General features: G+C 40.6%; 1 protein-coding gene across 1 annotated transcript in view; it reads left to right on the forward strand.

The window, feature by feature from the left end:
* The first annotated feature begins 2,278 nt into the window (after positions 1-2,278).
* LOC119152354 (von Willebrand factor D and EGF domain-containing protein-like) overlaps positions 2,279-13,492 on the forward strand; it is a 185,793-nt gene continuing 174,579 nt past the window's right edge. Inside the window, exon 1 of the mRNA XM_037397521.1 lies at positions 2,279-2,431. Within this exon, the coding sequence (XP_037253418.1) occupies positions 2,311-2,431 (121 nt within the window). The 5' untranslated portion in view covers positions 2,279-2,310. The remainder of the gene's footprint in view (positions 2,432-13,492) is intronic.

Raw genomic sequence — 13,492 nt, forward strand, 5'->3', positions numbered from 1 at the left:
AGCATTTTCCAGTGCTTTTATGCAGGCTCTCCATGGTTTTAGTTACCCATGATTTTTTAGATTAATGTTTGAGGGGAGAAGGTGGTGGTGGTAGCTCTTTTTCTGAGTTCTGTAAGGTATTGTCTAGGGCTGGGAGAATGTGAAACGGGAAATATTTGCACCTCGTCTGAACTGGAGCTCTTTGTCCTCCCAAAATGAAGGGAGCCATATCCAACCCAGAGAAACTCCTTGGCTGAGACAATGGGAAGTATCATTTCATCCTTACCAGGAGTAACCACCTTCAAAGGCTCCCCTTGATTAACCTGCTTAGGGAGACGACAGGTAAGGGGTTAAAGAAGTCTAGAAAACTGTCCCTTTTCTCCTGTCACCCTGAATGCCTTCTGCTGACATTTTTTTTTTGCATAGTTACTTTTGCTTTCAGTATGCAAAAGACCAGCAAAGGCTAGGTTGTATGTGGAAAGCTCTCTTGCTTTGTTGTAAAGTGGCTTTGGTCACCAATATTTTGGCAAGGATAAAATCTCAACCCACAACAGATTTCAATCTCTTTCTCATTGAAGTTAGTTACACCTTAGAGCTATGGCATTTAGGCCAAAACTTAGAGGCAAAGGACATCGGGCCCCTATCAGAGGCGTGAAACTGCCACAAAAAATATTCAAGCATTAACTGAAAAAGCCATGTAAATGTAGAAATTGTGTCCTGTTGAAGATAAACTGGAATGTTGTCATTTGTCATACATTTGTACTGAAGAAATGGATGGGGATCTCTTAGGAAAAAAAAGATGTCTGAAATACTGGCCTTGGAGTCTTAATGATCTTGAAGGAATATAATCTGAACATCAGTAAAATCAATAGACAAACTCACAAAAACTCCCAAGGACTACCAGTCAGACCTATGAGATAGCTAACCCAGTGAGACTGGTAAAAGCAGTGATTTTGCAACATCGAAATCCAAAATGAAAATTAAAAAAAAAAGTTTTAGAAGCTTCTTCTTAAATAACCTATATTTCCTTCAAGGAACCCAGTGGTAAAACTCCTCAAGGGATGTAGTTAAGCCAAAAGAACAACATTTGAAACTCCTTGGCTGTACTGCAAGATATTTTTAATGGCTTTGTTTATGCTTTTAGATTAAATGCTCCTCACAGTGATTTGCATGGAATGTTTACAGACTTGTGTATTACTCTGTTACCAGATAATTTGCAACATCCTCACTTAAACAAGCAGGCACAAAACAGTCAAATTTCACCCGTCAAAGAAAGAAGTGCTGGCAGGTATGGAAAACACTGAACAGTGGCTGGGGATACAGTGCTTTTTAAATAAAATGCCATGAGTATCAGAGTATAGCGTGTGATTCGTTAGCAAATTCTTCATATTGCGCATTAAGCCAGCAACAGGCATCGTCCTACAACAAGCATTGTTCACACCAGCTAGAAGGAGCACAAAAGACCCACGTGGTAGCAACAGGGCACTTTCCAATGAGACTGAACTTCAGGAAAATATGATTGAGCAATGTGAGTGATTGAATTCTTTCACTGCCATTTGCTTCTGTTTTCTATTTCTGTTATCATTGCCGGCAAGCCGACCTTCTGAAACTTACATCTCATTTTTCAGGGCGAGCTGGCAGAGCAAACGCTGCTGCACTTTATTTCAGTAGCAAAGGACTATTCTCTAATCTACCAGACAATGATACAGCGACCCAAGATACAAACCTTCAGGACTGTTGGTTGTGCTTGCGCAGACCACCTCTGTAACAGCTTTGCATAAATGTAACCTCCAAGAATCTGAAGCCAAAACCCAAACTATTTGCAAGCTTGTATTTTAGCATTTTTTAAACCCCTCTCGTATAAACACGATGACAGCTATGGCTGCAATAATCTGAAGTTAGCGTTGTCTGCTTTAAAATCCTCACCAGCAGGCACGCTTGGTTTATAACCCTCATTTCTCCAGGATCACCTCCTACCAGCCAGGCGGAGGGTACACACTGTTCTCACCCTCCGCGTGTGCGCGGGTGTGTTACCGGGTGTGTAAATCAGAGCAGCTGCAGGCAGAGCAGCTGCAGGGACACATGCTCTCCGCTGATCTGCTTGTGTGTGTGTGGGGAGGGGGGCGGTGAGTGTGGCTTGTGGATAGCTGGAGGGCTTCCCTCTTGGAAATTCTGGGATTAATGACACATTAAGCCCTCTCCAAGAGAGTGGATTGAACAGAACGAAAAAAAAAAAGGGAAGAAAAAAAAAATTGAAACAGGCAGGCAGGCTGATGGCTTTTACTGCAAAGTTTAGTACTTAAAAGTTAACTTCTAAGCAACTGCAGATGCATGGATAAAACTAGCTTGGACAATATGCAGCAGCCCTTTCCTTTCCACCAGCATCTCCAACTTGTTGCCTACCTCTGTTGGATTCCCTTGTTGGCCATTAGCACTGAGTCAGCTCCATTAGGTAAGGATTTTGCACTTTTTAATTATTTGATAGTCATTTGGGGGATAGAGTTCATGTGTATTTTAAACTGAGATGATCTTGTTTGCATTTACTTTTGAAAGTGGGTTTGAGTGAGAGAGGGCTATTATTAGAAAGAGACTTGAAAATAGAATGGAAGTAAGGTTAAAATAAACAAGTAAGGTAATGAAGAAGGTCACAGTGATAACCAAGCATGCTTACAGCACACAATTTTATTGTCCATCAGAGGACTCTCACTTTTTTTTTTCTTTTTCCTTTAAATAAAGAAATTACAAACCTGTGAAGATTCTTACATCCCACTAGAAAAAAAAATGAAGTGATTTAAAGAATATTTATAACATTTTCCCATAAATGGAACACATGAATGATAAAAGAAGGAAAAGCTTTAAAATAAGTATCTATTCTTCTAAGGAAAGAAGCATATACACCATCTATCAGAGCAACATTATAGATTAGTTAATTACACATATAATAATACACAGCCATACAGTCTTTGGCAATAAAAAGTTGGTGAGTAATTTTGCTGCTACTGTACACATTAAATGTGAGGCTTGTTTCACTATAGCATAGAGTTCGAAGAGGACATAGATTTTACATATGTAGCTTGTTTATACAGCTTTATTAATCTGCTGCGGGAATACACTGAAAATCATGCTAGACATTATTCAACTAGTAAAAACAGAGTTAATAAAAAACTTGAGAAAAGCAGTAGGACCAGAGCTATGAGTGCCTATGGATACAGCTTTGGTAGACTGTGGAGGCACTCCCCCCTTAATGGAAATATGGTGCAATATTTTACAAAATTTAATTCCAGTAGAGTTTCCACTAGCCTTAAAAGTCATTGTCAGCCAGTACTCATTAGCTCTATGAAGAAAAAACAATTTAAAGCACTCTTCATTTGAATATCAAAGGGTCACCCAGAAAATTTTGCGGGACTAAACACAAAGCAAATGACCTTATTGCCTTTATCTTCAAACAATGCCTTTAATTTCTGAAACCTTTTGAAGGGTTGCCAGTTTCATGGAGTGTGGCAGCTACTTATCTGATAGAACAAGCTTTTCATCAAGGGGAAGTGACCTTTTAACTCCTAGTAACTAAGTAACTATTTACCACTGTATTTTTGTTAGTGGGGGTAATATGTATAGACATACTTCTTAAACTGGGAGCACAAAACAAGAAGCAAGAAATAGCTTGCCATCTTTTAGGTGATGCAGAAGGATTCATCAGGCTTGGCGTTTTCTTTTTTTCATAGTGTGAACCTGAAGTAGATGAAACTGCTCAAAAAAAGTTTATGTTCTGACAGATTGCATTGTGACATTATAACGATATTAACAGAGCCATATGCTGTTTACTTTTGTACTCTATCAAACCTACTAATCCCATAAGAATTTCACTGTGAATAAGGAACGTCTGACCAAACAGCTTTTTGCAGATGCCTTGTTAGGAAGGAGAGGATGAAAAAGTCCTTTAAAGACCAAGGAAGAACTTTTATCACATTCTGCAGTCTTATTTTAGGGACCGAAGCTCCCAGTGACTGAGGATATTCTCATTACTTGTGGTTTTTACACCATTTCCTATGACTGAGAAACATGAAAGGGTTACCAATAACATCCGTAGCTGCTGTCTGATAGAAGATGAAGCAAAGCATCTGGGACAAAAGCAGCTCAGTGAATCATAGATGTGGGAGGGCTGACACAACACAGAGCTTGTCAGACTTTTCTTCTTTCCTCTGATGAAATTCTGTAAATAAGTCAATCAAAAGAAAAAGACAATAGATCTGTTTACAAAGGTATTTTAGTCAAAAGTATTTATCTTAAAATAGAGAGTTGCCTGTAACATCACCACCGAGACGGAGTTCCTCCCCATCCCCTTTGGAGCCTTTTCATAAGGTACAATTGGAAAAGTGTTTAATTTGGATATGGGCTTCCTGCAAAGGCACCGGCCTCCCTCGGAGCTCCTGAAGCCCACCGGAGCTTCGCGGCAAGGTGTTACACGTCTAGGAAAATCAGACACAATTAATTGTTTGCCAGGTCAGTCCCGTGGATTTTTCTCAACTCTGAAATGCATATGAAAAAAATGGAGTGTGTTCCAAGGTGAAGAAAGAGAAGCGAGGGGATGGTGTGGGGGAAGGCTGGGTGTCCCCAGCCAGCAGGCAAAGGCGATGCCTTCTCAAATAATCCCAACTGTCATTTGATGTAAGAAAGTCAATGAGAATAGTCTAGTACAGCAAAACTTGTTCAGTATGTCTTGCAATTTTATAAACTCTGGTCTTGTGTTTCCTAGAAGAATGAAATGAAAATCAGAGTATATAATCTGCTTTGTGTGCTCCCCACAGGCAGGGCATGATCTCGCTGGGGGCTTCTGCTGTAAAATCTGTGCCATGGGCTTCCCATACTTTAACCAAAAATCTGCTGGAGCTGAGAAAACTTTCCCCTATGAGTATTTCCAAAGGAATAACGTTAACTATTCAGGACCTTTCCCACCTGCTTCATGTATCTACTACAGATGATCCCCCCAACACCACTGCCCCCTTCCAATGGCCAGACCTCAGATGTGCCACCCAGGTCCCCAGAAACCCCCTGGAGCCCCAGGGCTCCTGCCACCCTCCAGGTCCCCGAGTACAGGAGGGGTGCAGGCACCCCCAGGGAAGCCCCAGGGTGTCTGGCCTGGAAACCATTTGCAGGCATCAGCCTCCTGGGCCATGGGTGGGTTTGGTCAGGGACATTTCTGTGACTTCAGAAATTAGCCTGGGATGATTCTGGCTCCATGTCTTCCCCCTGTGGGAAGTACAGCAGACATTCCTAGCACTGTGCAAACAAAAAATACCCTGCTGAATGCCCTCCTACAGGAGTAAGGCCAAGACTCCCTGGCCACGGCAAATAAGCAGCAATGACTCCCAAAGGGAGGGGAACCACCTTTACATCATGTTCCTCTCTGGACATTATTTTTAACTATCAAAAGTTGTTTACAGGTTAATATTCTATTTCCCTTTTATTTAAGCTTTTGTCAGCATCAAGTAACCCCATTGGCTTCATTGTCTGGAATTAAGCCAGTTCCTATGGGCTGAACAAAGAGTGAAATCTGATTTTATCTGATTTTTCTGTCGTCAAAATGAAGCTAGTAGCAGGGGTTGTACAGTGATTTCTGTTTGCTGGTAACTTTTTTGTTCCTCTCCTTTTTCTCTGGAAGATGACAGGGTTACACTTCCTGCAGGAATATTTCTTTCACAAGGCAGGCAGAGTCAGGCGGCCGCTGCAGACTGGGGGCGAGGGAACCTCTCTCGCATTGTGACGAATGTGGTTGGGACCCTCCTGAGCAGCAGCAGCATGGCACTATTGGATTTTAGGACTTTGAAATTTGGCAGGGTAATAATTTTTATCTCACACATTTGCCTTTTAATCTTCTGATAAAAATTAATGATTTTTTGCAAAGTTATACAGGCTTATAAAATATGCTTAGTGGGCGAAGGCTGCCTTTCTACTGCGTCTCCCATGGATTTGCCTGTTTCCCATTGACCTGACAAATGCATGTACTATTTAAACTCCTTAACAGCTATTTATTACTCTGTGCCGTACTAAAATTGAGGATCATTTTATCAGACGCTGTTCGTAACAGCGTAGGACATTCATGGCCAAAATGTTTGCTTTAATGGTCCAGTTCCTCAAAGTTATTTTGTCTCCAAATGCCAAATCTGAAGAAGTATTGTATACATCTAACTTCCTTTGCAATCGATAGGAGCTGCAAGTAGTCGAGACAAATCAGTGTTTGTTCCAAAATTGACAAGACAAATTGCTGCAGAGAGGAAGCATCATCATTCTGTTTTACTGATGGGATGGAGACGTGAAGTGGCTCAAGGTCATGCAGGAAAGCCTTTGGTGGAGCCGAGATCTGTATTGAGGCCTCATGAGTCACAACCCAGCCCCATTAACTGCAGCACAACTCATAACTGAAACGAAAGCCAACACAGTAAATAGGAGTATAATAAAAATGCGGAACCTTTCTCCGTCTTCCTTGTAAACCCTGAAGTCAAATGGCTGCACACACAAACGCAAGGGGACACAAAGAATTGTTGGTTGGTTATAGATACTTAACATCTTGTAGAAGGTACTTGAAATAGATACTTGAAATTTCCCCCACATCCCTTGATCTCAATCAGGAAAGGATCCATCCACTTCTAAAATGCTAAATCTACTTTATCATGCAAATCCAGTGGACAAAAAGAAGGAAAAGTCATTCCTGCACTAACTTCATTAGAGACAGAACTCCTTTTCTGTTTGTTCCTACTTCTTCCTAGACCACTTCTGTAGCCTAATAAAACATTTCTGGCTCTGGAAATGGCTTTTTCATTCCAATATATTTCCTCCAATTTTTTTTGTGACCTAGGTTTGCTACTTCAAAAGGCTGAGAATATTGTGAGAAGTACCATTTTCTTTATTTTTCACTGAGTTCATACTGTACCACTTTTGAAGAGTTTGTTGGGAAAAGTTCTCAAGGCAGCCAGATTACTAGTTTGATGTTGTCTACAGATTTGTTTCCTCGGACATTTGTAGGTTTGTTCTGACGCTTCGGTTGCTTTCTTCCTGGATGAAACGTCTTTCTTGTCACCTCACAGATGGAGGTGGATGTTGCCACTACAAAAATGGGTATTGTCTTTAACACTTGGTTGGCAGCATATATTGCTTGTTTAATGATTCTGAAGTTTTCTTCAAGGTAGTGTATTTTACCTTCAGTTATGACCTTCACTTATTTCATTGTGGCAGCTATGCTATGTGTTTTGCCCCAAGTACAGGTTATTTATGGTGAAATCTGAAGAAAAAAAAAGAAAAAAAAGTGGATTAGTTTGAAGGATATTTTTCAGCTGACTTTGAAACACTAGTAAGGCCATGTGTTAGTGCATGCAATTGTTTGTACAGCTTTTCTGGAAAGAGTTTTGTGTGTTAAGCTCTTAGGAGATTTACTTAATGAATGTATGTACTCATTTACTTCTTTCTGACACATGTTATTTTGATTATTCTGACATTTGTTACTTTGATTGCTGTGTTCACACTGCATGGCATCCACGGGGAGCCGCAAGGGAATATTCTACATATTGAAAGGGAAAAAATTGATTGCCTAATATAGTTGAGGGATTGTAGTAGTCTGCTCTGCTCCTTTTGCTGGTTTTATATTAATTCATCGATTGAGAGCGAGTTTATCTTATTCCCCTATTTTGTTCACAAAGCAGCTTCCACGAGCTGGAGAGCAATTTATCTGCATACCACAATAACGTAATGCATCTCCTGTGGTAGCTGGAGCATTTTACAGCTCAACTGTCCCCTGACAGCTTTGTGTGTTGACAGTTTCAGTAAATGGTCCCTCATCTGGTATCTTTCTAATGCCTCATCAGCTCAGTAGCTCCTGCACTTTCCATGAACCAGTGGACACCCCAACTTTTCCTCCTTCTTATGCTAGTAAGAAACATCCTAACATTTCCCATCCCAGACTCAGAGTTTTTCTTTCCCTTCATTTTTTAGATGGCTGACCAAGTTATGTTTAATTTGTGTCAGAAGGCAAAAGTCTACAGGAAAAATCTAGATGGTACCTAAACAAAAGGGGTTTCAGAAGTTCCTGCATTAATAACCCTGTAATAAATTTAATGGGGAGAATGACTTGGGATCTGAACTAGAGCATTCCTTTACAGAAAGGAGCCTGCCTTATGTCAGCTCCTGCTTGCTTCTCAGCCCTGTTTAAAATTGTATTTTGCTGATGTTTGACTGTCATGCAAACTTTTCATGGAATTTTATCTTGTTGATTTTCTACAGACCTATACGAAGAGCAAAGGGAGGTAAACCTCAACCACTAGTTTAGTTAATAGCTAAGCTAATGTCTTGATATTAATAAGTTAACAATTAACAATTTCTTTAGAATAAACATTATTAGCTCTCACTGCATTAGTCAGATACGTTATTTGCTGATCTGGTCCAGCTACCAGAGGAGGCAGATTTGCAAACATCTTTCAGAGATTATTTTTAATAGTCATTTTTGTCCCTTTCCTCCAATTATTTACTTTATAATCAACTATGAGTATGCTATAAAATTAGTTGACTGTGACTCGGCCTCCCTCAATAACCCAGCATAGATACTTTGATTCACTCAGGCTACCTTATCATCAGCTCTGTTCTTTTCTTAATGGGCTAGAGAGAAAGATATATACAAATTCACAGAGCTTTTTGCTCTGTTCTTTTATTAGAGCTAGCAACAAAGACATAAACAGAGTGAAATCTAATTAATTCCTTGTTTCTCTTTTGCAAGAAATACAAGGAAAATGAAGAGGAGGCTGTTTCCTACCCCAATGTACTTGCAACTCCTTTTTTAGGTGGTAAAATACTTGGACGTTTCATTTTCTGAATGTGTATAAAGCAGAATAAAAATAAAAGAAAGCTATCCTTCTCCCTTAACTAGCCCATAACCACCACAGAAAATGTTTTTTGCTCCCACAAAGTCTTGTAAGTGCCAGTAGAACTCAGTGACCCGTACCCCATAACATTCCTGAAGTATCTGGGGTTCTTTTTTCTCCTATAAGATCCTTTACAAGTCTCACTCATAATCGTTAAATATAGGAATCCTCCACTTTCAAGTAATTTTCAGTCCTTTGTCTGGACTAGTTATTTCAACTGATTCTGTAAAAGAAATCCCTAGTAAACCACTGTGAGCAGGTACGTTGGGAAAGCTGGAGTAGCTTGTAACATTCCCAGCCTGGAGCAAAGATGCACTTTGTTCATCTTCCACTCCCTGCACGTGGAGTACCTCTGCAGGGACACAACCTGCCCTGCTGATGGGTCAGCATCTGCCCAAATGGTGGCAGGCAGGACCTGCTTGTGCCTGCCCAGAACAGCACCGGTGTGATCCTGCCCCCTGCAGCACACCTCCTAGGAGCAAAGGTTTGACAGATCCTTAAGATATCAGAGTGAAAGACTATGGCCATGTGGAAGGACCCGAGCTCAGATGTGGAGGGCTGAAGTCTGACTTAAACCCTGTCCCTAGCGTGTGCTTGTGTGAGGACATTAGGCTTAAAGATACTGATGTGCTTCAGGATAGATGAATTTGAGTCGCAGCCTATGATCCCAGCACAAGCTATACATCTCCCAGAGGAATTTTACAACTGTTTTCTCCTCTTGACATGATCACTGCCTTGCAATACAAATAGCTTTGACATAAATCATAAATCTACTACGCACCCCCATTCCTTCACTACTTCTTCCTTTTTCATATTTTTCCAATAACTGATATCTTAGTCATGAAAATTACAGTTATTCCTTCTGCCTCATAACGTCTGTTATCCACTAACATTTCTGTTCTGTTTGCTATTACCTGTACTCTTTGCATGGGTGTGGAGACACTTTCTCTCATTAATACACTCCTGACAATATTATTCATCTGCTGTTTCAAACCAACTTCATCTTCTGTCTTAGGTCAGAGCTTGCAGACTGCCTCCCAAGAATACCAAGCATCATCATTAAGTGCCAGCGGGATGCGAGGGGACCTGGTGAGCCGTTCCTGGTCAGTCCCGTGCAGCTCCCAAGGACCCTGGCACAGAAATACTCACAAGGTCAAAAAACTGGGCTGGAAGGAGCTTCTTTACCACTCAGAAAGGTTGTCATCGGGGACACTGAATGGTGCTTGTATATACAGTGATTAGCTGGAAAACAAGCTCTCTCCCTATGTCTGCTTTTGTGGTGGTATTGGATTTTATTTTTCTAAGAAGCAGACAACTTTATTCTGGCTTCTTTTAATCAGGTCTGCTGAGAAATCCTTACCCGGTAGTGAAACACAGGCTTTCTGAAAGACCCTTTGGTGAGGTTCTCAGATTTAAAACCTTGCAGCTGGTCAGCACAGGGCGATAAGACACGCCTTTGACAACCCTAACATATATTAATAGTGCTGTTGCTTTCAGTGGGGCTAAACTGAATACAAAACTAAACCATTGCAATCCTGTAAGAGGTAGCACAGATGGCCATGTGTGTGCATAAGCATAGAAAATGTCATTTTGGCCACCACTGTTATAGCACTGCTTCATGTAACTATGGCTAAAATTAGTGCTGCAGAAATGCTGGGAGGAAAATTATGATGGTCACAAAAAATATGCTGCACAAATCCACCCATTAAGTGAGATTTTTGCCTCTGAATTCCATCAGGGGCTTGCTGCTGTTACGGCCCAGCTCTGTGCTGTGATTATCTGCATAACAGTTCATAGGCTAGATGACTTCCCTAGGGTAACCTACCCCAGGGTGAGTAACTGCTGTTGATCCACACAGGAAGGGTGGTTTTTTCTGTCTGATTGCTTTAACAATTGAAAACAATTAAAAATTTACTTTGCCACTGAGACAGAACCTGGAAAAACCCAAAGTGCTAACTGGTTAGCCTGATATTTTGTTAATCACTTCTGACAAGAAAGATGTTGTGGTTTAGGGTAGAGGAGCTGGATCAATCTCTTCTGTCACAGACAAGTGCCCTTAGAACTGGTCTATCGATTACGCCGGAGAGGATATCTTTAGATCTCTTATTTGAACTGTTTCACTATCTATTAGTAATTAAATACATCTTGCAATAAGGGCTTCAGTGTCAGTCTCCCATGTGTTGTCTACTGTAAAGGTGATCATAACTGCGATGGACAGCAGGTTTGTTCATTCTATGGTGTAATGTATATTTGTCATTCATAAAAAAAAAAAAAAAAAAAAAGAATATAGCAATTCCAGCTCAGAGTTAGACAGGTAGGTAAGCTGTTCATTCAAGTCATCAATAGACAATATTTTGGTCAAATCCGTATGTCCAAGTGCATGAGCCCCCAAATGCCTCCCTTCCTGAGATGAAACGTGTACCAAAAAAAAAAGTACAGGTCTTCTCAAAACTTGTACATTTCCATGAAAAGTGTCATTAACAGCACATAAGATAATCAACACTTAAAATTCCTGACCAGCTCTAAGCAAAGCATACATTTTTTAGAAGCTAAATAAAAAGGACAGTAAATTTCAATATTGGGAATGATTCTTGTTTGCGAGTCCCCAGCAATGCAGAAAGGAGCGATCTGTGCTCATTTGCGCTTACGAAGCAGTGTTCTAACACACTGATTTTCAACCATCTTTTTAACCAAAGGTCCTTTTCTGCCATGGAGTGTCCTGGACCTTGCAGTGTTTTGTGCTTAAGGGAGGGCATAAGGGAAAGGGTTATTCCTCACAAACAAAATGAGACAAAGTGAACTTGATTTCTGCTTTACAAAAATCATGATTTTACTGAAGGCAAGGGAGCCCTTAATTTGGAAGGCTCTGATGAGGGCCCCGGAGTGGGAGGCAGCAGGCACCCGCTGGCACGCTGCAGGCAGCTAAACGGGGACCCAGTTGGGTAAGTTCTGTACAAAGGGCTGGGCGCTATTTGTTGCGGGAACTGAAACCTGATGTCTTAAGAGCTCTCATAGCTTAAATAATATTTCAGCCTGTAAGGTACACTTGGGAACACCCCTTTTCTAATATCAGGGGCTTTCATCAAGGGGCTGGTGAGGTGTCCCCCCACTACATCTAGTGCGGGCAGCTGGGGGTGGACAAAGCGGCTCTGGGTCTTGCTCCACACCCATATCCAATAACTTCCTCAAGGCCATGAGCTCATTCCTGCTCCTTAAAGCCACCTTCATTTCCTAAAGTGTTGTCTAGCACTCAAGCGCGTTCTTAAGTTGCTGCCATGTTTTTCCATTCTGCTAGAAATTATTGTTCTGTATAGTTTGATTTTAAGAGTGCATTCTGGCATCCATTTGGGGAAAAGGCTCTATATAAAAGCAAAATCAATACGAGGGACAGTTATATTTCCTGAGCTTTTTCATTAACTATAAAATATATACATTCAGGAAGGGAGGGGGGAGCAATATCAGTTTTACCTAGTTTGAAGGAGGGAGGACAAGACAAAGCACCACAGAATATGCATGACCGTACACTGGCAGGAGTATGAACTGTGCAGCTTTGCTGGCTGCTCTCACTGCCTCCAAACACTCCTGCTAGGCACCGGCCTCTCCTCTGATAGGTATCAAGCCACTGGAAAAATACAGAATTATACATATTTTAGTAAATGAGGTTTTCCTTCATCTATGAATTTTTATTAAAGCCAGACTAGGCATTGGCTGGTTATTTACAGGGAAACCTTGCCTTTGTCCAGTGCTAAGAATGAATAGAAGAGAAATAAAATAGTGTTGAGCCAAATTTTTCCTCAAATGCCCATGGAACTCCAGCCATACTATCTTTATTCTTTTTTTCCAAAGTATAGCAAACCATTCTTTCCACCTGAGCAGGCTGTCCTTTCAAGCATCCTTGGATAAACCTCTCATCACTACATGCAATATATTTTTCTAAGATTTGCAAGCATAGAGCTGGAACAAATTCTGAAAAACTGCAACCTGTATTCCTACAATAATAAACTTAAAGATAGCTCAGTGAATTTTTACCAAAAAACAACTCACTGCTGCTTTATTTGAGCCCAACTGAAAAATTAAAATGCCTACCGCGATATTAGCTACTATTCTAACACAGGTTACTAAACCAGAAGAGCAAGCATCTTTAGCTTGGAGTAAAATTTCAAGTCACACTGCCTTTTCAGTATCAGCATGAAATTATGTGAGCAAGAAATGGCACACAAGCCTTTTTTTTTTTTAAGTTTCTCTTTTAACATGAGCCTTCTATAATGGCATTTGCATTAGTAGGAAATACCTGTCGTCTCTAGAAAAATAATTTGTCTTCTTTTTTGAAAACTAAATTATCCCCTCTAAAAGATTAGCTGAAAAACACTGTATAAATTTATAAGCATTCCAGATTAAATACAAAGTTTTGCTTCTTTCTGGTGACCCCTAGTGATCTATTTTGTGAGAGACTTCAACAGCGAACCCAACAAGTTATTTATTTCTGACACTCGGATAAGGCATCTGGGAGATTTTATCAGTGTGATTTTGCCACTAGCCCATAATTCAGGGAACTGTGAAATAAAGGCCCAGAAAACTTAATGTGTGATTGCTCGTTTGAAACTCCA

The sequence above is a fragment of the Falco rusticolus genome, chromosome 8 (assembly GCF_015220075.1).
Source record: "Falco rusticolus isolate bFalRus1 chromosome 8, bFalRus1.pri, whole genome shotgun sequence".
Lineage (NCBI taxonomy): Eukaryota > Metazoa > Chordata > Aves > Falconiformes > Falconidae > Falco > Falco rusticolus.